Source organism: Phocoena phocoena, chromosome 13 (genome assembly GCF_963924675.1).
Source record: "Phocoena phocoena chromosome 13, mPhoPho1.1, whole genome shotgun sequence".
Lineage (NCBI taxonomy): Eukaryota > Metazoa > Chordata > Mammalia > Artiodactyla > Phocoenidae > Phocoena > Phocoena phocoena.
The window spans coordinates 84,332,444-84,354,952 of NC_089231.1; the positions used below are offsets into that span (position 1 = coordinate 84,332,444).

Below are 22,509 nucleotides of genomic sequence, written 5' to 3' on the forward strand. Positions count from 1 at the left end.
AGCATTCTCGAGGCCCAGGAGTTCGAATGGGAAAGTCAGCTGCGGTTTTACTGGGACCGAGAACCAGATGAGCTGAACATCCGCCAGTGCACGGGGACCTTCAGCTACGGCTACGAGTACATGGGTTTGAACGGGAGGCTGGTTATCACGCCCCTTACGGACCGGATTTACCTGACTCTCACTCAGGTGATTGGCAGCCTGGGTCTCTTGGTGATCGTTCACCTGGGGTTATGTGTTTTTCTCTAAGGGTGACTATGTTAATTGTGATGGTGTACTGGGTTGACCAGTGTCCCCTACCCTGCCCCAAATTCAGGTCTGCTCGGAAGCTCGGATGTGACCTTATTTAGAATTAGGGTCTTGGCAGATCGAATTAGTTAAGGATTGGGGTGAGAACATCCTGGACTAGGGCCCTAATACCAGTGACTGATGTCTTGTAAGAAGAGAAGAGAACACAGAGACACAGAGAAAGTGATGTGAAGAGGGAGGCAGAGACGGGAGGGATGCGTCCACAAGCCAGGGACACCTGGGGCCACCAGAAGCTGGAAGAGGCCAGGAAGGATCCTCCCCTGGAGCCTTCGGAAGGAGTGTGGCCCTACCCACACCTTGATTTCAGACTTTTAGCCTCCAGAACTGTGAAAGAATACATTTCTGTTGTTTTAAGCCAGCCAGTTTGTGGTACTTTGTTACGGCAGCCCCAGGAAGTTAATGCTGAGAGTAAGGGATGTTACACTTTCAAAATCTATATAAAAGAGTTTCCATTTGGAATATGACCTATGTGCCACCTTTTGGGATTGGGCTGTTGCAAGTTCAGGCGGCCCCTAAAACCACCCTCTGGTTCAATAGTTTGCTAAAAGGAATGACAGAATTCAGTAAAGCCATTATGGTCCTGGTTATGGTTTTCACAGCAAATGGATACAGATCAAAATCAGCAATGGGGGAAGGCATAGGACAGGGTCCAGGAGCTTCCAGCCTTCAGTTTCCTCTCTGATGCAGCTGTCCAGACAGTATCATTTCCTCTGGCAGCTCTGTGTGGCCGCACGTGTGAAGTCCTGCCACCCACGGAAGCCCACCGAGCCTTGGTGGCCAGCTCTTTAACTGGGGGCTTGTCATGCAGACATGACTGACCCCCTGAATGATTGGCCTTAGTCTCCAGACCCTGCGGAAGTTGACCTGATGATACCATGTGGCCCAAGGCTCCCACCATAAATCACATTGTTAGACTGTCCAGCGTGGCCCAAGGTCCCCAGATAAACAAGGACACCCTTCTCAGGCAGGACATTCTGAGGGCTTAGGGGTCAGCTCCTAGGATCTAGAGACAAAGGGCCAAACCTTTCTTTGGGCACAATTAATCCTTCCCTTCACAGATGTCCATGTTTCCATGAGCCTTAGCTCTGGGAACTGCTATAGGCACTGTGCTCAGGGTGGGTACAGAGTCCAGCATATTGCAGAGTCCCTGGTTCCTATATAATGGGGGGCCGGGTGGGCGGTGGTCAGTGGAGGTCAACGGAGAAAGACAGAAAAGAAATGTTAAACATGGTGACTGTCATGTGACTTCCCTGGCGGTCAGTGGTTAAGACTTCGCCTTCCAATGCAGGGGGTGCAGGCTCGATCCCTGGTTGGGGAGCTGAGATCCCACATGCCTCAGGGCCAAAAAACCAAAACATAAAACAGAAGCAATATTGTAACAAATTCAGTAAAGACTTAAAAAAAAATGGTGACTGTCAGAAAAGGTGAGTGTGAACCGGTCCATTGCCATTTATATACTCCTGCACAGACGGTCACAAACTGGGAATTGACACCTGTTTCTTTCCGTGAATCAGACAACGTATGTTTTGCATTTGGCTTCTAACAGGCACTGTCCATGTATCTGGGTGGGGCCCCTGCTGGCCCAGCAGGTACTGGCAAAACTGAGACCACCAAGGACCTGGCCAAAGCCTTGGGCTTGCTCTGTGTTGTAACCAACTGCGGCGAAGGCATGGATTACAAAGTAAGGCCCTGGCATCACTTCTGGTACGGTCTTCTTAGGCGGAGAGCTAAAAGGGGGACAGTGTGGGAAGGCATTTCACTCCATACGCTTCCATGAGATGACATGGTGACAGCTGGAGGAACATAGTAGGAAACGTTTCACCATCACAGTCTAGGAACTTGGCTGTATCTCTTTGTTAGCAGCATGTAGGGCAAGAGTCCCAAACTAAATGCCCACTGGAGTCAGCTAGATAGTGTAAATGAATAAAGCAGCAGACAGACGATAGAGAGTGGTGGGGACTGTGGCCAACTGGAAAGCAAAGCTCCATCTAAAGGGGGGAGCCGCTATTGAGCTTAGGTAAATTGTTGCCACTTGGAAAAGTGGACCCACTCTTGTTAGATTTTCCAACATCTCAAGAGAAGCCAGAAATCTGGGTTTTTATGTTAAAATCCTTAATTTGTGAAATCCTTGAACTTAATTACAAAACAGAAATAGAGTCACAGATGTAGAAAACAAACTTACAGTTACTGGGGGAAAGGGGAGGAGGGATAAACTGGGAGATTGGGATGGACATATATACACTACTCTATATAAACTAGATAACTGGTAAGGACCTACTGTATAGCACAGGGAACTCTACTCAATACTCTGTAATGGCCTATATGGGAAAAGAATCTAAAAAAGGGTGTATGTATGTATATGTATAACTGATTCACTGTGCTATACAGCAGAAACTAACATAACATTGTAAATCAACTATAGTCCAACACAAATTTTTTTTAAAATCCTTAATTTGTGAAATCCTATGGGTGGTAGCTGGCCCACGAGAGGCCTTGGAAGTCTTGCCAGGAAGACCCACTACTGGGGTGGCTCTTCTCTGCCAATCTGATGAGCGTCATTTGCTTTTTTTATTTTTAAAATTTTTATTGGAGTAGAGTTGCTTTACAATGTTGTGTTAGTTTCTGCTGTACAGCAAAGTGAATCAGCTATACATATACATATATCCCCTCTTTTTTGGATTTCTTTCCCATTTCGGTCACTACAGAACACTGAGTAGAGTTCCCTGTGCTCTACAGTAGGTTCTGATTGTCGTTCGCTTTTAATTTAGAAAATGGTATCCATACATGGATTGCTTGCAGTTTTCAAGATGAAAATTGCCCTTGTCCTGACACTTCTTTCATCCCAGGCCGTCGGGAAGATTTTCTCGGGCATTGCTCAGTGTGGGGCTTGGGGCTGTTTTGACGAGTTTAATCGCATCGATGCCTCCGTGCTCTCAGTCATCTCGTCCCAGATCCAGACGATCCGAAACGCTCTGATCCATCAGTTGACCAGGTTCCAGGTGAGGATAAGTGTGAAGCCAGCCCGGATCGTGTCCCCAGGCTGGGAACGTGCTGAAGCACCAGGTGGTGGACAGTCGTCTATCCAGACCAGGTCCCCCTAGATGAAGATTTGCCCAACTTCTGCTTTCAAATGGAGATAATTGGGTTTCCCCCAATTATCAACATCTTTGATAATTAAGGACTGTAATAGTCTAAGAACTTGAAAATAATTCCAGACATGGGATTCATAGTTATAGACGGGTAGGGCAGGATTCTCAAATAAGTGATGTGTAAGACCCCCTTTCAAGGTCAAAAGATATTCTCCCCAAATTTGAGAAAAAATGACTTAAAGAAGAAAAATCAACGTTCCATCCAATCAAAACATCTTCAGTAGAAATTACCACGGTGAACAAGAAGGTTTGCCTTCGCACTTGGTAAAATTACGGCATTGTAACGAGGAAGATGATTAAGGTTGTTATCAAAGTGAAAAGGCAAACTTAAAAAATCGTTGAGAATTTACTAATCTCTCCCCGTCCAACAACACATTTGTAGACTCAAGTTTGGGCTGTCTGTATGAAGTTACATCAGATTAAACTGGTTGAGAATTTGGAGAAACAGGATCTTACGTAGTTTAGGTAGCCCAGAGTGAGTTCTCTGACAACAGGGACCAGGATGGCTGGACCGTTGCCCTACACTGTGATCCCAACTTGCTCTACTGCTCCTCCGGCCGCTGTCCTTGCCCCTGCGTGCCCTGAACACTTGTCACTTTATGCCACTTGCTCCACAGACATTCCACGCCCTGGGACACCATATGCATCCCTGTCTGCTTGGAATTGTCCTTTTTTCTCCTTCACCTGAAAACTCCTGTACATCCTCAAAGGCCCCACAGAGCCTCATTGGGAAATTCAGGACCCAAATTCAGCATGGGTTGGTGAGGATTCCATTGTGGGCACCTCTGCGGCCCTGCACCCCACCTGCTTTCTCCCTGGACCTCAGGGCTCATGGTCAAGAGATTATGTAAACTGGGTACTGTTAAACATTTGAGGATTCTGGATGGATTTCTACTAATTAGTTCTTCTGAAACATTTTAGGGCTGAGCTTACTACTCCCATGGGAGACACATTGAGCCTGCAATGTGTTTGGGTTTCTAGAAGCTGTTTTGTTTTGTTTTGTGTTTTTGGCCGTGCTGTGTGGCATGTAGGATGCGGGATCTTAGTTCCCTGACCGGGGACAGAACCCACGCCCCCTGCAGTGGAAGTGTGGAGTCTTAGCCACTGGACCACCAGGGAAGTCCCTAGAAGCCTGTGTTTTTAAGAGCAGGATAGCCACTGGACCACCAGGGAAGTCCCTAGAAGCCTGTGTTTTTAAGAGCAGGACTGTGTCTTGTCTCCAGAGGTTGATCTGGGACTCACATGAGATACTGAGGCGTGGGTGAGTGTAGTCTCAGTGCAGACTTGAGAGACAAGACAGCAGCCTCCACCTCTGGGGAGCATCAGCTCTCAGGCTGGGCTGTGCTCTTGTCACTGAGGAGGCTGTGCCTTATAAAAATAAAACATCTGTCGTCTGTCTCTCTGGCGGACCATGAAAAGAAATAAAACAGTAAAATCTTAGTAGAGAGGAAAGTTAAGACAGTTGAAATTCAACTGTAGGCTAAAGAGACTCAAAATATAGAGATTTCTGCATTTTGTTGGTCCATGGGGCCCCTGGAGGACACAGGCTGGTTTCATGAACGATGCTGAGGTAGGATTCTGTCGGAAGGGTCCAGGTGACACCCAGGCAGCCAGACCAGCATGAAGGTGGGAATGGGGAGAGAAGTGACAGCTAACATGAATGAAGGTCCACTTTGTGCAAAGCAGTGGGCTGGGTGCTCTTGAATATGTTGTCTCGTTTAACTGCCACAACCTTGCAGAGAAGGAAACAGAGACTCAGAGAGGGTAAGTGACCTGTTGGAGGTCACACAGTGCCTCGAATCAACCCCTGGCTGCACACTTTCCCAACATCAGCTACTTCTCAAGTGGACAGACCCTTGATTCACATCAGAGTTTGGGGGTCGGCTGAGGCTGGCACCCCAGAACATTGAGGCCGTAAGCACGAGGACTCTGCATTTATCACTGGGAAAGGGCAAGAGACAGTTGGTGGTGTCTGTCTTGTACCCATGAAAGGAAGAGCCATGCGGCTCCCCAGGCCTCCTTGCCCCATGGTAGACTGGCCAGCAGCATAATCCTTCCTTCCTTTCCTCTCGTCCCCTAGTTTGAAGGGCAGGAGATCTCCCTGGACTCGAGAATGGGCATCTTCATCACCATGAACCCCGGCTACGCAGGCCGCACGGAACTGCCCGAGTCAGTGAAGGCCCTGTTCCGGCCCGTGGTGGTGATTGTGCCTGACCTGCAGCAGATCTGTGAGATCATGCTGTTCTCCGAGGGCTTCTTCTGGGCCAAGGTGAGGTCCCTTACCGCCAGGCGTCTCTGCACCCGCCTGGGTCTGCTCGCAGATGGGGGCCCTGGGACATTTTCCTTCCGTGTGGCTTTTCAGATTGTTTTGCTTTCTCTCTCTCCCTTTTCTCTGTCTCTCTGTCTCTTTCTCTTTTTTAAAGCTGGGAGTGCATCATTTTTTTAAATGAAGTTAATTTATTTGGCCACATTGTGCTGCATGCGGGATCTTAGTTCCCCCACCAGGGACTGAACCTGGTGCCCCCTGCAGTGGAAGTGTGGAGTCTTAACCACCGGACCACCAGGGAAGTCGTCCTCCCTTTCTCTCTTTTTAAAATTATAACTTTTATTTTGGAATCATTTGACTCACAAGAGATGGCAGCGGTAGTCCAGAGGGTTCCAGGTACCGCTCATCCAGCTTCCCGCAGTGATAACATCAAAACCAGGAAACTGGGGCTTCCCTGGTGGTCCAGTGGTTAAGACTTCGCGCTCCCAATGCAGGGGGCCTGGGTTTGACCCCCGGTCGGGCAACTGGATCCCACATGCAGCACCTAAAAAATAAGACCCTGCATGCTGCAACTAAGACCCAGTGCAGCCAAATAAATAAATAAATATGTATATATATATATTTTTTGCAGTACGCGGGCCTCTCACTGTTGTGGCCTCTCCCGTTGCGGAGCACAGGCTCCGGACACGCAGGCTCAGCGGCCATGTTCACGGGCCTAGCCGCTCCGCGGCATGTGGGATCTTCCCAGGCTGGGGCACGAACCCACGTCCCCTGCGTCGGCAGGCAGACTCTCAACCACTGCGCCACCAGGGAAGCCCACGAATATTTTTAAGATAAAGGATAAAGGTTGCTTCTCTGCAGTTTTTTGGTAAAGGCTCTTATTGCCTATCCTATTGTCTATGGATTTTGAGCCAGAGTGGAGAGATCTCTGGTTTTTAGTTTCAATGAGCAAAATCCCCCATGCCATCCATAGGGACCAGCAAGTGTTGAATCCTTGATGTAGACCAGGTGGATGACTTGTCCCCAAAAACAGTTACAAGAAAACTTTAATAACATGTTTAGGTTAAAGGAAGCAAATTTCTGGAGTGTAATCTCTATGATTTAAAAAGTTGTATGAATTCCGTTCTTTAAGGTGGTTAAGATTTTCCTTGGCTTTCAAGGACTGTCATCCAACTCTGTCTGGTAAGGCTGCTGTTCTTTAAAATTAGGTGGTAATTTGTCCCTGTTAAAAACGGAGGACACATCCTGCTATCAGTTGGAGGCGAGATTTGCTGGTTTGTAGAGCAGCTTCACCGGAACATCTTTATGTCAGTTTTCTTTGTGTCATGATGTTCTGGTGTTTTCAGGGCATTTTCTTCATTTATTTTTCGTTGTCTTTTATCACAAAAGACCCTGGCCAAAAAGATGACCGTTCTGTATAAGCTGGCCCGGGAGCAGCTCTCCAAGCAACATCATTATGATTTTGGACTCAGAGCCGTTAAATCAGTGTTGGTGATGGCTGGTGAGCTGAAGAGAGGTTCTTCTGAGCTTAGAGAGGTAGGGGCCACCTGCTCTAAGTTCTCTGGTTTTTTAATTTGGTTCACGTGTATTGACTAAATGCTGGGATGGAGGTGACGGGGAGCACAGGTATCAAGAGAAAGTTTTATTCTTAGCTGTCACTTCATTTACTCGTCTGGCCTTCATTTGGTCTCTTCTTCATTACATTGTTCTCTTTGAATCTGGCATATTACCATAAGGTCCAGTTCAATGTCTTCATGGTGCCAATGTCTGTGATACTTCAATGATAATAATCAGTCTACAATTGCAGGATGATGGGCTGGAGGGGTGGGGATGAACAAAATTCTCTAGAAAGCACGAACATGAGTTATTTCCTCTTTGCAATAAAAGCCAGAGGGGCGTTCACGTTTCTTTCACACGGGACTTACTCCAGAACAGAGTCTGATCAATGCCACTCTGTGGGCAATAGACTCGCGTGTCTCTCCAGAAACTGTACTTGGAATGCTTTATGTTTTATATTTCATATAAAATTTCATTGTCTACTTCATAAGACGATTTCTAGACTAGCCCTGGGGGCTTTCAGAAACATCTTTGAAGACGTCTGTGTTTCGTTCCATCCAGGATGTGGTGCTTATGAGGGCCCTTCGAGACATGAATCTGCCCAAGTTTGTGTTTGAAGACGTCCCTCTCTTCCTTGGTTTGATTTCCGATCTGTTTCCTGGACTAGACTGCCCGCGGGTTCGCTACCCCGATTTCAATGATGCTGTGGAGCAGGTGCTCCAGGAAAATGGCTACGTTGTCTTACCTGTTCAGGTAGAGTGGTGCTGGGGGTGAGAGTTCCCTGGCTTTTTCTGGGTCCTTTCCATTTTTTTTTTTTCATTTAAAAATAATTGTGGTGATATACACATAACGTTTACCATCTTAACCATTCCCCACCCCCATTTTCTTTTTCTTTTTTTTTTTATTGTGGTAAAGTACACATAATATAAGATTTACCATTTTATCCATTCTTAGTACAGTTTAGTAATGTTAAATATACTCATGTTGTTGTGAAAGAGTTTTGCATCGTACAAAACTGAAGCTCTGTCCCCATTAAATACTAATTCCCCCTCCTCCTCCCTCAGCCCCTGGTAACCTCTATTCTACTTTCTGTCTCTAGGCATTTGACTCCTCTGGGGACCCCGTATGAGTGGAATCGTGTGTACAGTGTGTACAGTGTGTGTACAGTGTGTGTACAGCGTGTGTACAGCGTGTGTACAGTGTGTACAGTGTGTGTACAGTGTGTACAGTGTGGGTACAGTGTGTGTACAGTGTGTACAGTGTGTGTACAGTGTGTGTACAGCATGTGTACAGTGTGTACAGTGTGTGCACAGTGTGTACAGCGTGTGTACAGTGTGTGTACAGCGTGTGTACAGCGTGTGTACAGTGTGTACAGTGTGTGTACAGTGTGTACAGTGTGCACAGTGTGTGCACAGTGTGTGTACAGCGTGTGTACAGTGTGTGTACAGTGTGTACAGTGTGTGTACAGTGTGTACAGTGTGTGTACAGCGTGTGCAGTGTGTACAGCGTGTGTACAGCATGTGCACAGCGTGTGTACAGTGTGTGTACAGCGTGTGTACAGGGTGTGTACAGCGTGTGTACAGTGTGTGTACAGTGTGTACAGCGTGTGTACAGCGTGTGTACAGTGTGTGTACAGTGTGTACAGCGTGTGTACAGCGTGTGTACAGCGTGTACAGTGTGTGTAGAGCGTGTGTACAGTGTGTACAGTGTGTACAGCGTGTGTACAGTGTGTGTACAGTGTGTACAGTGTGTGTACAGTGTGTACAGTGTGTACAGCGTGTGCACAGCGTGTGTACAGTGTGTGTACAGCGTGTGTACAGCGTGTGTACAGAGTGTGTACAGCGTGTGTACAGTGTGTGTACAGTGTGTACAGTGTGTGTACAGCGTGTGTACAGCGTGTGCACAGTGTGTACAGTGTGTGTACAGTGTGTACAGCGTGTGTACAGCGTGTGTACAGCGTGTGTACAGTGTGTACAGTGTGTGTACAGCGTGTGTACAGTGTGTACAGTGTGTGTACAGCGTGTGTACAGCGTGTGTACAGTGTGTACAGTGTGTGTACAGCGTGTGTACAGTGTGTACAGTGTGTGTACAGCGTGTGTACAGTGTGTACAGTGTGTACAGTGTGTGTACAGCGTGTGTACAGTGTGTGCACAGTGTGTACAGTGTGTGTACAGCGTGTGTAGTGTGTACAGCGTGTGTACAGTGTGTGCAGTGTGTACAGCGTGTGTACAGCGTGTGTACAGTGTGTGTACAGTGTGTACAGTGTGTGTACAGCGTGTGTACAGTGTGTACAGTGTGTGTACAGCGTGTGTACAGCATGTGTACAGTGTGTGCACAGTGTGTACAGTGTGTGTACAGCGTGTGCACAGTGTGTACAGTGTGTGTACAGTGTGTGTACAGTGTGTGTACAGTGTGTACAGCGTGTGTACAGCGTGTGTACAGTGTGTGCACAGTGTGTACAGCGTGTGCAGTGTGTACAGTGTGTGTACAGTGTGTGCACAGCGTGTGTACAGTGTGTACAGTGTGTGCACAGTGTGTACAGTGTGTGTACAGTTTGTGCACAGTGTGTGTACAGTGTGTACAGTGTGTACAGCGTGTGTACAGCGTGTGTACAGCATGTGTACAGCGTGTGTACAGTGTGTGTACAGTTTGTGCACAGTGTGTGTACAGTGTGTACAGTGTGTACAGCGTGTGTACAGCGTGTGTACAGTGTGGACAGCATGCGTACAGCGTGCATACAGTGTGTGGACAGCGTGTGGACAGCGTGTGTACAGTGTGTGTACAGCGTGGGTACAGTGTGTACAGTGTGTACAGTGTGTGTACAGCGTGTGTACAGTGTGTACAGTGTGTACAGTGTGTGTACAGCGTGTGTACAGCGTGTGGACAGTCTGTGGACAGTGTGTGTACAGTGTGTGGCCTTTTGTGTCCGGCTGATTTCACTCAGCGTAGCGTCCTCAAGGTTCATCCATGTTGTAGCATGTGTCAGGATTCCCTTCCTTTTTTTTCTTGCGGTACGCGGGCCTCTCACTGTTGTGGCCTCTCCCGTTTGTGGAGCACAGGCTCCGGACGTGCAGGCTCAGCGGCCATGGCTCAGGGGCCCAGCCGTTCCACGGCACGTGGGATCTTCCCGGACTGGGGCATGAACCCGTGTCTCCTGCATCGGCAGGCGGACTCTCAACCACTGCGCCACCAGGGAAGCCCTCCTTCCTTTTGGAGGCTGAGTAATATTCCACTGTATGGATATCTCACCTTCCAAAAATGTTTTTGGCATAATGTGATCAGATAAATTAAGTATTTTGTTTTGGGGCCCAACCATCTAATCTTCTCTCCCCACCCCACCTTTTTTCCCCCCCAGAGTCACACTTGAAAAAATTTTAAATTAGATATTACAAGTAAAATTTTGATCATCTGAAGCCTGTGAGATTGTATATGTTGTCTGTAAGCCATACATTGTGGCCAGAGTGTTCTGCTCAGGGCGTAAATGCCCAAAGCTGCAGGTTTGGGGTGGCTGCCTCTGGACGGGCCGCCTTGAGGCATCAGGCTACCCAGAGGCCTCAGGCCGGGGCAGCGGGTACTGACCACAGATGAGAGATCTCTGTGCACCTTTCCTGGCCCTGGTGGTTTCCTCTAGAGGTGGTTGTTTAAAAAGATGTGTTTTTCGTGGGAATGTAGAATGGTGTAGTGTAGCCACTTTGGGAAAGAGTCTGGTGGTTCCTCAAGAAGTGAAACATAGAGTTACTATATGACGAGCAGCAATTTTATTCCTAGGTATAAACCCAAGAGAAATGAGAGCGTATTTATCCACATGAAAACTTGTCCACGAATGTTCATAGCAGCATTATTCATAAGTGCCAACAAGTGGAAATAATGCAAATATCATCAACGGATGAAGAGATAGACAAAATGTGGTCCATCCATACAATGGAATATTATTTGGCCATAAAAAGGAAGGAAGTACTGACACAGGCTACACTGAGGGGTGAACCTTAAAAACGTGATGCTGAGTGAAAGAAGCCAGACACCCCAGACTACAGACTGCACAATTCCATTTATATCATTCCATTCTTTTGTCAAGAACGGGCAAATCCATAGAGACAGACAGTAGATTAGTGGGTGCCAGGGGCTGGGGGCAACGGGCTTGGGAGACATGGCAAATGAGCACAGAGGTTTTCTGTGGGGGGTGATGAAAATGTTCTAAAATTGAACGTGGTAATGGTTTCACAACCTTGTAAACATACTGAAAACCACTGAATTGTTGAAACACTTTAAATGCGTGAGTTGTACGGTGTGCAAATCCTAGCTCAATAAAGCTGTTTTTAACAAAAAGCTGTGTTTTAACCCAGCTGCCACTGCTTGTCCCACAGGTGGATAAGGTGGTTCAGATGTTCGAGACCATGATGACCCGCCACACGACAATGGTGGTGGGGCCCACGGGAGGGGGCAAGTCCGTGGTCATAAATGCCCTGTGTCAGGCCCAGACCAAGTGAGTATGGCATCCTCGGGGAGGGCTTTGTTGCCACGGTGGTTTCACGGTGAGGTCGGTGGCGGTATTACCTAGTCCCACTTTGCTCTCTGATTGCCTGGGAGGTTAACGTTTGTCCCAGACACCCCCCTTTAAACCCAGAGCGTCTTTTTTTTTTTTTTAACTTTGGCTGCGCCACGTGGCTTGCGGGAACTTAGTTCCCTGACCAGGGATGGAACCTGTACCGCCTGCAGTGGGAGTTCGGAGTCCTAACCACTGGACGGCCAGGCAAGTCCCAAACCCAGAGCATCTTAACTTGTTTTATTGCTGATTTAGTTGATATATTTTAGAAGGCAAAGCAGTTAGCCTTTTGTGCATCAGACTGTGAATAGGTTTATTTGTGAAATGAGTGTTTCAAAAACTATCTTATAAGGATGTTTTGAAAATTAACTTAGGCCGTATTTTCTTGGCGTTCAGATTGCTCCTGTAAAGTTGGTCAGGACCCCCCGCCGTTAGGCGACACTGTTATGGTATCAGAGTGGCCAAAAAGAGTGTCCCCTCCCCAAATGCCTTATCATCACCAGCCCTGCAAGAGCTATACTACTCGAAGGAAAAAGTTGATTTCACACTCCTAGTATAGAATATCACAAAGACCTGTGGTGAATCGATGCCCTCATACTGAATATGGGTTTTCTGACTTCTCACCTTTCTCCTAAGCAATAGCTGCATTCCGGAAAGATTTCAGTGCGTGCTGACGTTCCAGCAAAAATCTAAATCAAGCCTTATAATCTTTGTGACTTCACCAGTTCTAGTAGGCTATAAAATCCAATTGAGTGACTGTCATTCCTTCTTCCTTCTTCTTATGTTTCTCACGAGGAAATCAGTGGACGATGGCTTACTGATTTTAAGAGGGTTATTCCATAGCTCTCCTGTATTTCATTCTTTAATTAATTCATTGTTAGATAATTTATAGAACTGTCACGTACAGATGTGAGTATAGGTATGCCACGATTATTTTTATTTATTTATTTTGTTAATTATAAACTGTGTTTTGTGTGAACTTTAGTTTTCTATAGATGAATTAATCCCACGGCACTGCGGGAATTTACAGGCATTATACTGGGAAATACCCTGTCTGCATGATTTGTAGAGCCAGCAACGCAGAGCAGATGTCGTTCTGTAACTATGAGAGATTGAACATCGGGAGTTCAAAGGTTTTACGTTATCCTGGTGACTGTAATCTCCTATACACTAGTTGTGAAATATTTACATGAATGTGCCATATGCATGAATATGTAAATACACAAATATGAAATATGCATGAAGGTTAGCATCTGTTGCCCTCAGAAGTCAAAGCCGTGTTATCGGTTCAGACTTCACTTGTGTTGGGGCCACGTTCCTGGTGAAAGGTGGTTCCCTTGTGTTTAGTATAAGTCATTAACAGAGAGTGGGAAGCCCAGTGCAGAGTTTGGATGGTTTGCGTTTTAAATTTTGGATTGGATCGAAAACACAGGGGATCTGATCCCCAACGTGGGTGACCTAGATTGTTCTCCTAATGCGTTCAGTCTGCCCGAGCCACGGCTGAAGCCTCTCCTTCGATTTAGGCTTGGGCTGGTGACAAAGCTGTATGTCCTGAACCCCAAGGCTATGAGTGTCATAGAGCTCTACGGCATCCTGGACCCCACCACCCGAGACTGGACAGATGGGGTGCTGTCCAACATCTTCAGGGAGATCAACAAGCCGACGGATAAGAAGGAGCGAAAGTGAGTATCTTTGTAGGGAGGGGAGAGCCTGGGTGGGTTCATAGTGAGTTAGCCGAAGCTTACAAAGAAACAAATGATGTATATAGTATTGTAGTTTCATGCTTGGAAGCGAACAGACTCAGGGGGCTCTGCTCACGTAGGGCCAGGTACCACCCAGTGCTGATTATGTGTTGTCTAAATCAAGCTCCTTGACTACGATGGATCCCAGCTTACCATGGAGGAAGCTGAGATCCAGGGAAGGGGAGGAAAGAGCTTGCCCCAAGGCCAGGGATTTGAACTTGGGACATCAGAGTCCAAGCCCTCAAACGGGCACCACACCAGGCTGCCTCTACGGCAAGGTACGTCAAGGAAGGGCAACAAAGCATCGTGGAAAGTGCTGGAACACCCTTCAGAGCTGCACTTTCTCACCTGCAGGCGTGGTTGAGGCTGCCTGCCCTGCTCCAATCACTGCCACCGCGGTGAGGGTCTAGTGAGGCCGGGGGGGGGGAAATGCTCTATTGGAACATCCGGTAAAAAGCCTTCTCCGGTGTTAGTTGTTCCCGTGACACCTGTCAAGTAAACCCAGGATGATCCTGATTGTATATGCTAGTCCAACCCCATTAATTAAAAATCCCTTAAATAACGAGTCTAACGTCTCAACTGATGACTTTTGGAACAGCCTCTTTTTAGCAATCCTCCCCTGATTCTGGATCAGTCCAGGATTTCACACTGTGCTCGGTTGTCCTATCGCTTTGACGTCTTCTAATTTCAAGCAGTTCCTTAGGTTTTCTTTATCTTTCATGGCCTTGATGTTCTGAAAGATTCTAGGCCAGCTGCTGCACAGAATGCCCTGTTTGGGTTTGTCTGTTGCTTCCTGGTAACTGGATGCAGGCTACGTGTCCTTGCAGGAATCTCTCAGAAGGGACATGGTGCCCTTCTCAGCGTCTCATCGGAAGCACGTGATACTGGTTTGCCCCCTTATTGGTGATTTTAACTTCGATCATCAGGTTAGGGTGGTATCTGCCATTTTTCCTTCTGCAATTGATATGCAAGGTGTGGGGAGATACCCTAAGACACTGTAAGTACCCTATATTCCTCATCAAACCTTCACCTGACAGTTTTAGCATCTACTGATTGTAGCCTGAATCTAGTCTTCCTACGATGCTATAAAATGGAGACTTTCTTTTGGGACAGTTGGTGAAATTTGAACATGGATTGTATATTAGCTAACAGTAGTCTATCGATGCTAAATGTCCTGGTTTTGATAACTGTACTGTGGTTATATTAGAGGAGGTGCTTGTTCTTAGGAAACACGTGCTTAAGCATTTAGGAATACAGGGCGTCATGTCCGCAACTTATTTTCAAATGATTCAGGAAAACAGAGAGAGAGCAAAAGAGCATCCACGGGGCAAAATTAACAACTGGAGAACCTGGTTGAAGGGCGTATGGCACTTCTTTGCACTAGTCCATTCTTGCAGCTCTGTAAGTTTGAAATTATTTAAGATAAAAAAGTTAAAAAAAAATACTGGAAGAAAATAAACCAAAAGGTTAATGCTGGAAAAATCCAACTACTCATATCAGTGAATTAAATGGAAGCGATATGAAATCAGCTTTCCAACACAGTAGAATCCCCCTGTCCAACACAGTCTCCACTGGAGCTGGGCTTTACTGTGATGTGACCCATTATAGCCACAGAACTGAAGGGTCATGTAGCTTGAACACCGGAGGCCCTGAAGCCAAAGTAGATCTCCTGCCAGGAAGGATGGTGCGTAAACCAGGGCTTTGCAAATGCAGATGCTCCTAGGGGCCCAGCAGGTAGCATCAGGGAGTGAAATGGGCCAAGTTACATGGTGTATTAGCTTCTGCAGGGCCTCTATAACAAATTACCATTAACTGGGTGGCTAAAAAAATACCACCCAGAAATTTATTCTTCATCATTTCTGGAGGCCAGAAGTCTGAAACAAAGACGGGGCAGCACTGCCTCTGAAGATTCTAGAGCAAGGTCCTCCCTTGCCTTTGACAGCTTTAGTGACCCCAGGCATTGCTTGGCTTATGGCCGCATCCCTCCAATCTCGGCCTCCGTCTTCATGTGGCTTCCCCCGATGTAAGGATACTTGTTGGATAATCCAGGATGATCTCATCTCAAGATCCTTACCTTAATTATATCTGCAAAGACCTTTTTTCCAAATAAGGTCACACTCACAGCTTCTGGATAGACCTATCTTATGGGGGCCACCATTCAATCCCATACACATGGGTATATGAAATCCTTTTAACTTGACCATAAGAGGACTAGGTGTCCAAACCAGCGGTAAGTAGCAGCTGATGCTCAGATTTAAGACAAGAATGAGGTGGACTGGGACACTGTGTCTTCATGGGCAGCTGCTACCAGCAGCAGCACATCGTTCCCATGTGGGAATGCAAGTCTGTACTGTCAGACCTTCCTGTTTGCCAGGGAAGCAGGGAATCCAGATTGTCGGGTCAGGTTTCCTGATTCTTAAATGTTGGTGACTAACTCGAATAGTTTATATATATATATATATATATATATATATGAGCACCAAGTAGGGTGCTCTATCTCAGATCCTGGTTAGAAAACCCTGTGGGACTTCCCTGGCGGTCCAGTGGTTAAGACTTCGCCTTCCAATGCAGGGGGTGCATGTTCGATCCCTGGTCGGGGAGCTAAGATCCCACATGCCTCGTGGCCGAAAAACCAAAACATAAGACAGAAGCAATATTGTAACAAATTCAATAAAGACTTTAAAAATGGTCCACACCAAAAAAAAAAAATATCTTTAAAAGAGAAAAAAAGGGGCTTCCCTGGTGGCACAGTGGTTGAGAGTCCGCCTGCCGATGCAGGGGACGCGGGTTCGTGCTCCGGTCCGTGAAGATCCCACATGCCGCGGAGCGGCTGGGCCCGTGAGCCATGGCCGCTGAGCCTGCGCGCCCGGAGCCTGTGCTCCGCAATGGGAGAGGCCACAACAGTGAGAGGCCCACGTACTGCAAGAAAAAAAAATGAAAAGGAAACCCTGGGAAAAGACGTTCAGCATGAACAGGGAGGTCGCACCAAGTTCCATAGTTGGAAGCCTTACATGGCTCACTTTTCTCTGGTTGCTGCAGGTATATTTTATTTGATGGTGATGTGGACGCTCTGTGGGTGGAGAACATGAATTCTGTGATGGACGACAACAAGCTGCTGACGTTGGCCAATGGTGAGCGTATTCGGCTTCAAGCACACTGTGCCCTGCTCTTCGAGGCAAGTAGTGATGAAAAATAATTTCAAATATGTCTTTCTTTTAATTAAAATTTAAAATGTTTATTTTTTTAACTTTCAATTTTTTATTTACATTTTTAACTTTTTAAATTTATTTTTGGCTGCTTCGGGTCTTCATCGACACACGTGGGCTTTCTCTAGTTGTGGCGAGTGGGGGCTACTCTTCGTTGTGGTGTGCAGGCTTCTCATTGTGGTGGCTTCTCTTGTTGCAGAGCATGGGCTCTAGGCGTGCAGGCTTCAGTAGTTGTGGCACGCAGGCTCAGTAGTTGTGGGGCACGGGCTTAGTTGCTCCGCTGCATGTGGGATTTTCCTGGACCAGGGATCAAATCTGTGTCCCCTGCATTGGCAGGCAGATTCTTAACCACTGTACCACCAGGGAAGTCCCTAAAATGTTTATTTTTTAAAAAATTTATTTTGTTGAAGTATAGTTGATTTACAATGTTGTGTTGATTTCTTCTGTTCAGCAGAGTGATTTAGTTATACATTTATGTACATTCTTTTTCATATTCTTTTCCATTATGGTTTATCACAGGATACTGAATATAGTTCCCTGTGCTATATAGTGGGACCTTGTTGTTTATCCATCCTATGTATAATAGTTTGCATCTGCTAATCCCAAACTCCCAATCCATCCCTCCCCCATCCCCCTCCGCCTTGGCAACCACAATTCTGTTCTCTATGTCTGTGAGTGTGTTTCTGTTTTGTAAATAAGTTCACTTGTGTCATATTTTAGATTCCACATATAAGTGATATCATATGATATTTGTCTTTCTCCTTCTGACCTACCTCACCTAGTATGATAATCTCTAGGTCCATCCATGTTGCTGCAAATGGCATTATTTCATTCTTTTTCATGGCTGAGTAGTATTCCATTGTATATATGTACCACATCTTTATCCACTCATCTATCGATGGAAATTTAGGTTGTTTCCATGTCTTGGCCATTGTAAATAGTGCTGCAGTGAACACTGTGGTACATGTATCTTTTTGAATTATAGTTTTGTCCAGATTTATGCCCAGGAGTGGGATTGCTGGATCATATAGTAGCTCTATTTTTAGTTTTTTTAAGGAACCTCCATACTGTTCTTCACAGTGGCTGCACCAACTTACATTCCCACCAGCGGTGTAGGAGGGTTCCCTTTTCTCCACACCGTCTCCCGCATTTGTTATTTGTAGACTAAAATGTTTATTAAAATAGCTATAAATATAGATGATTGAAGAAAACCCAAACAATGCAGAAGAATTTATGATGAGTACAACTCTGTTCTTCTACCTGCTGCCCTCATCCCTCCTTACGGTATCCCAGAGGTAACTACATTTCACACTTGAGTTGTCTCTTCTGATGGTTACTCTAGTGTCTAAAGGAACCCACTTTGCATGCTGTTTCTTCCTTTATCAAGGTTACACATTATCTGTTGACTGACTGCTATGAAAGTGAGGGTTCATCTTTTATACCATCAGCCCACCTCCCCTCCATAGAATACTATACTGCTAAGTCAGTTAAACCAGTAAACATCTTTACATCATTATGAATTAGGAAATATTTACTGTAGAGCCAACTAGTATACTGTGATATACTTGCTAGCGAAGCAAGAAATCCAGGAACTGTGATACATTTACTTTCTTTTAGAGCCATTTCTTTTGGCTGGAGTTTATAGTTGCCTTTTTTTTTTTTCTCTCTCTCTCTCACTATTTGCCTTTATCTTATCTTACATTTTTCAAACTTTCTATCATATCCTCTGAACCTGTTTCAGAGCTGTGGTCCTGAGACTTGCTTTCACTCTAGCTTAGTGCTAACACCATTCCTAACTTGGCCTGCAAAATTTGTCGATGTATGAGTATTTATGCATATCATTATTTAATGACTGACTGAACTGTGTCTTTTTTTCAGATAAAGAGAGACTGGTGTGTTCATATTGCTGTTAGATGCATACTTATTAAGTTTCATATTCCCTGATCTCAATTATGTTATAAAAAATAAAGAAAAAAGACTGAAAGGAAAACACCCCAAAACAGTGTTTGTTTCTTGATGGTGGGATTTTGGTTAACTTATTTTCTTCTTTATACTTTTTAATTTTGGCCAGATATTCTACAGCATGTTAATTTTCATATTAATTTTATGGTAAAAGAAACTTAAAAAGTGCTACATCAGAGATGCATAATCTTCCCATGATAAACCTAAGTGTTCAATTAGAAACCTCATAAAAGCTGTGTTAATTGGGGTATGACTTGGGTTTTATGCATTTGTAAAAACTTTGTACAAGCAACGGCTTTAAAACATGTATTCCAGTTGTCTGTAGCTGTAGAAAACACTGATTTTGTTTATTTCTCCAGGTTGGAGATTTACAGTATGCCTCCCCTGCGACTGTGTCTCGATGTGGAATGGTTTATGTGGATCCTAAAAACTTGAAATATCAACCGTACTGGAAGAAATGGGTTAATCGAATACAAAACAAGGTGAAAATTATTCCCAAAATGAACTTACCAGTTACTAGTATTGGTGGCTAGTTGGATAAAAATAACTCAGAGGGATGTTTGTTGTTGAAGGCCATGACCTTGACCTTGACCTGCCCAGGATCTTGAGCACTTAATGTTATCAATAAGTTGGATAAAAACATGGAAGACACCCGGGGCTTCCCTGGTGGCGCAGTGGTTGGGAGTCCGCCTGCCGATGCAGGGGACACGGGTTCATGCCCCGGTCCGGGAAGATCCCACATGCCGCGGAGTGGCTGGGCCCGTGAGCCATGGCCGCTGGGCCTGCGCGTCCGGAGCCTGTGCTCCGCAACGGGAGAGGCCACAGCAGTGAGAGGCCCGCGTACCGCAAAAAAAATAAAAATAAAAAACATGGAAGACACCCTTATTAGATTTCCAGATAATTCACAGCAGGTGGGATAGGTAGTGATTTTGATAGTCTAGACCAGGGGGCGACAAATTTTTTCTGTGAAAGAGTAGAGAGTAGATAGTTTAGGCTTTGCGGGCCATATGGTTTCTTTGCAACTACAAAACCCCACCATTGTGGTAGGAAAGCAGCCACAGTACATGAATGGGCATAGCAATGTACCAATAAAACTTTATTTACAAAAACAGGTGGCAGGCCAAATTTGGCTTATGCATTGTAGTTGGCAGCCCCTTATCCAGCCAAGCCCAGGCGCTGGGAGACTTGTCTCTGTTAGGTGCCCAGCTTCTCCTGCTTTGCTCAGTTGGACGAGTACAGTGTGTGAAGGACCTAGTTTGTCATGGAATTGAGATCCGATGGTTTCAGTTGACCTCAAACCCTGTGACGTATCACATGGCTGCTCAAAAATGTGTATTGTCTTAATGGTAGGCTTCATTGAAAGCTGCAGAGATAGATGTGACAGTCATGTGAACGTTGTGGCTTGACCACACCTGGGATGCCATGACCACACAGGATGCATCTCTAGAAGGACCACTAGGCTGATGGTGAATTGGAAACCACTAGGACATAATTACCCCGAAGAAGACCAAGGGAAACATGATGGGACCATTTGAGGCACACTGTCGAATGGGGGATGACCACCCATGCAATCCCTGGTGGTCATCAATGCCTTGGTAGGGAGGAGGACCTTCCACTGCTTTGCACTCTTTGCTCAACGACTGTGGCCATGTCTTTTGAACTCTAAGATAACCTGTGCTTTTTCTATCAAATGGGACCTTTTATGGCACCTCCCTCCCAGGTCAGTGAAATCAAAGGCTTCATGATGAAATGAAAGAGCATTATAAAGGACAAATTTCTCTACAAATATATGAGTTATCAGAGTTTACTCACCTGCCAAATTTCTCATTCATCAGAAAATATTTCTCACCCCCTCTTTTTTTTTTAATATTTATTTATTTATTTGACTGCGCCAGGCGGGTCTTAGTTGTGGCACGCAGGATCTTTAGTTGCAGCCTGCGAACTCTTATTTGTGGCATGTGGGATCTAGTTCCCTGACCAGGGATCGAACCCTGGCCCCTTGCATTGGGAGCATGGACTCGTAGCCACTGGACCACCAGGGAAGTTCCCTCTCGCCCCCTCTTTTTACAAGCAAAGCTTCCCACGAACTTGCATTTAAATAAAGGAACCCTTGAAAATGCTTTGAAATTCTGCTCTTTTATAGGTGGAGCAAGGTGATTTACAGACTCTGTTTGAGAAATATGTACCCTATCTCATTGATGTGATAACGGAAGGAATAGTGGATGGAAGACAAGGAGAGAAGCTGAAGACCATAGTTCCGCAGACAAGCCTAAATATGGTAAGTAAGGATCTTTGTCGGCAAAAAAGAAATTCTTCCCTAAAGATCGACCCCCCCAGTGGGCTTTCAAGGGGAGCAAAGATGCCAGATGAGTAAGTTCTAACATTGCCAGCTACTGACAAGGAAGACACAATACTTCCTTTTGTGACCCTGTGCAAGACAAGATACTGGGCTCCATCTGTTGAAACCAATATGGTGAGTCATATAGTTCCCGCCGCTTTGGGATCTGGGATCCCGGGATTTATGACCAGAACTGACCCTGGTGGGGGTGTGTGGAATATATGGACGGACCCAGGTGTTTTCTTGTGAACCAGGTAACCCAGTTAACCAAGATGCTGGATTCGTTACTAGAGGGAGAAATCGAGGACCGCGATGTTCTGGAATGCTACTTCATAGAGGCTCTGTGCTGCTCTCTGGGCGCTGCCCTGCTCGAGGATGGAAGGGCTAAATTTGATGAATGTATTAAACGCATCGCTTCTTTGCCTACTGCTGATACGGAAGGGGTTTGGGCCAACCCTGGGGAGCTGCCAGGTAGGAACCAAAGGTAGCTTGTTTTCCTGCTCAGAATGTTTTTGGTTAGGTTTTTAAGAGGACGTGACCTTGCTTTTCCATATGTATGCCTGTATGGGTTTTCCAGGTTGTTTGCTCCTGTAGAGAAATGTGCAACGGTCAGAGCACCCGGTGGTACCGTCAGGAGACGTTCAAATGCGTGAACTGCTATAGCAGAGCCCAGCTCCCTGGGATGGCCTTTGTTTCTGAGTCTACCCTTTTCCCCCCTAGCTTAGGCACTTGCTTCCTTCACTCTGTTTAAGCTCTTTAAAATTTTCACATTGTGCTTGCCTTTGAAGTTCTTCTCCTTTGGGCTTCTCTCTCTCTCTTTTTTTTTTCTCTCTAAAATTCCACCGCTTAATTCATCTGCTCTATTCCTGAGTATTTGCACAGGAGACAATCACGTGTGGGTTTGCAGACCATTCATAGGAAATCATTATAGTAAGGTTTAACTGTTTGCATGAAAAATGTGCATCCTCAAAGAACCATATGTGATGAAAATGTGGCATTCTCCAAGAACTATAGCTGACACCAGGGTCCTTCTTTGTCTGTCTCTTAATGACATTTGAATATGGCTTGGCAGGGAGACCCAAGTTGTATTCTGTAATCATTACCTGGGCTGTTCTTTTTAAAGCGCAAAGTAAAATGATCGTAGGTCTTTCTAGTGGAGAGTCATTGAGCAAATAAAAGATGTTTTAAAAGTCTTTGGTCTTTGTTCAGACACCAAGGGAGGAAAGCGGGGGATGGGATGAATTGGGAGATTGGGACTGACATATATACACTAAAATATATAAAATAGGTCCTAATGAGAACCTGCTGTGTAGCACAGGGAACTCCACTTCTCTGTACAGTAGAAACTAACACAACATTGTAAAACAACTATACCCCAATTAAAAAAAACCCTATGGTCTTTTGGGGAGTAGTTTGCTTGTACTTTCTTGGGACCCTGAG

The 22,509-nt window shown here is 45.7% G+C and overlaps 1 protein-coding gene across 2 annotated transcripts in view; it reads left to right on the forward strand.

Moving 5' to 3' along the window:
• Window positions 1-22,509, forward strand: part of DNAH10 (dynein axonemal heavy chain 10) — a 148,279-nt gene that overhangs the window by 72,574 nt on the left and 53,196 nt on the right. For both annotated transcript variants that reach the window (XM_065889273.1, XM_065889274.1), the window contains 12 exons: window positions 3-186; window positions 1,853-1,987; window positions 3,153-3,305; window positions 5,536-5,724; window positions 7,111-7,257; window positions 7,840-8,031; window positions 11,643-11,761; window positions 13,345-13,503; window positions 16,603-16,738; window positions 19,091-19,213; window positions 20,875-21,009; window positions 21,324-21,540. In XM_065889273.1, the coding sequence (XP_065745345.1) occupies window positions 3-186; window positions 1,853-1,987; window positions 3,153-3,305; window positions 5,536-5,724; window positions 7,111-7,257; window positions 7,840-8,031; window positions 11,643-11,761; window positions 13,345-13,503; window positions 16,603-16,738; window positions 19,091-19,213; window positions 20,875-21,009; window positions 21,324-21,540 (1,889 nt within the window). The remainder of the gene's footprint in view (window positions 1-2; window positions 187-1,852; window positions 1,988-3,152; window positions 3,306-5,535; window positions 5,725-7,110; window positions 7,258-7,839; window positions 8,032-11,642; window positions 11,762-13,344; window positions 13,504-16,602; window positions 16,739-19,090; window positions 19,214-20,874; window positions 21,010-21,323; window positions 21,541-22,509) is intronic.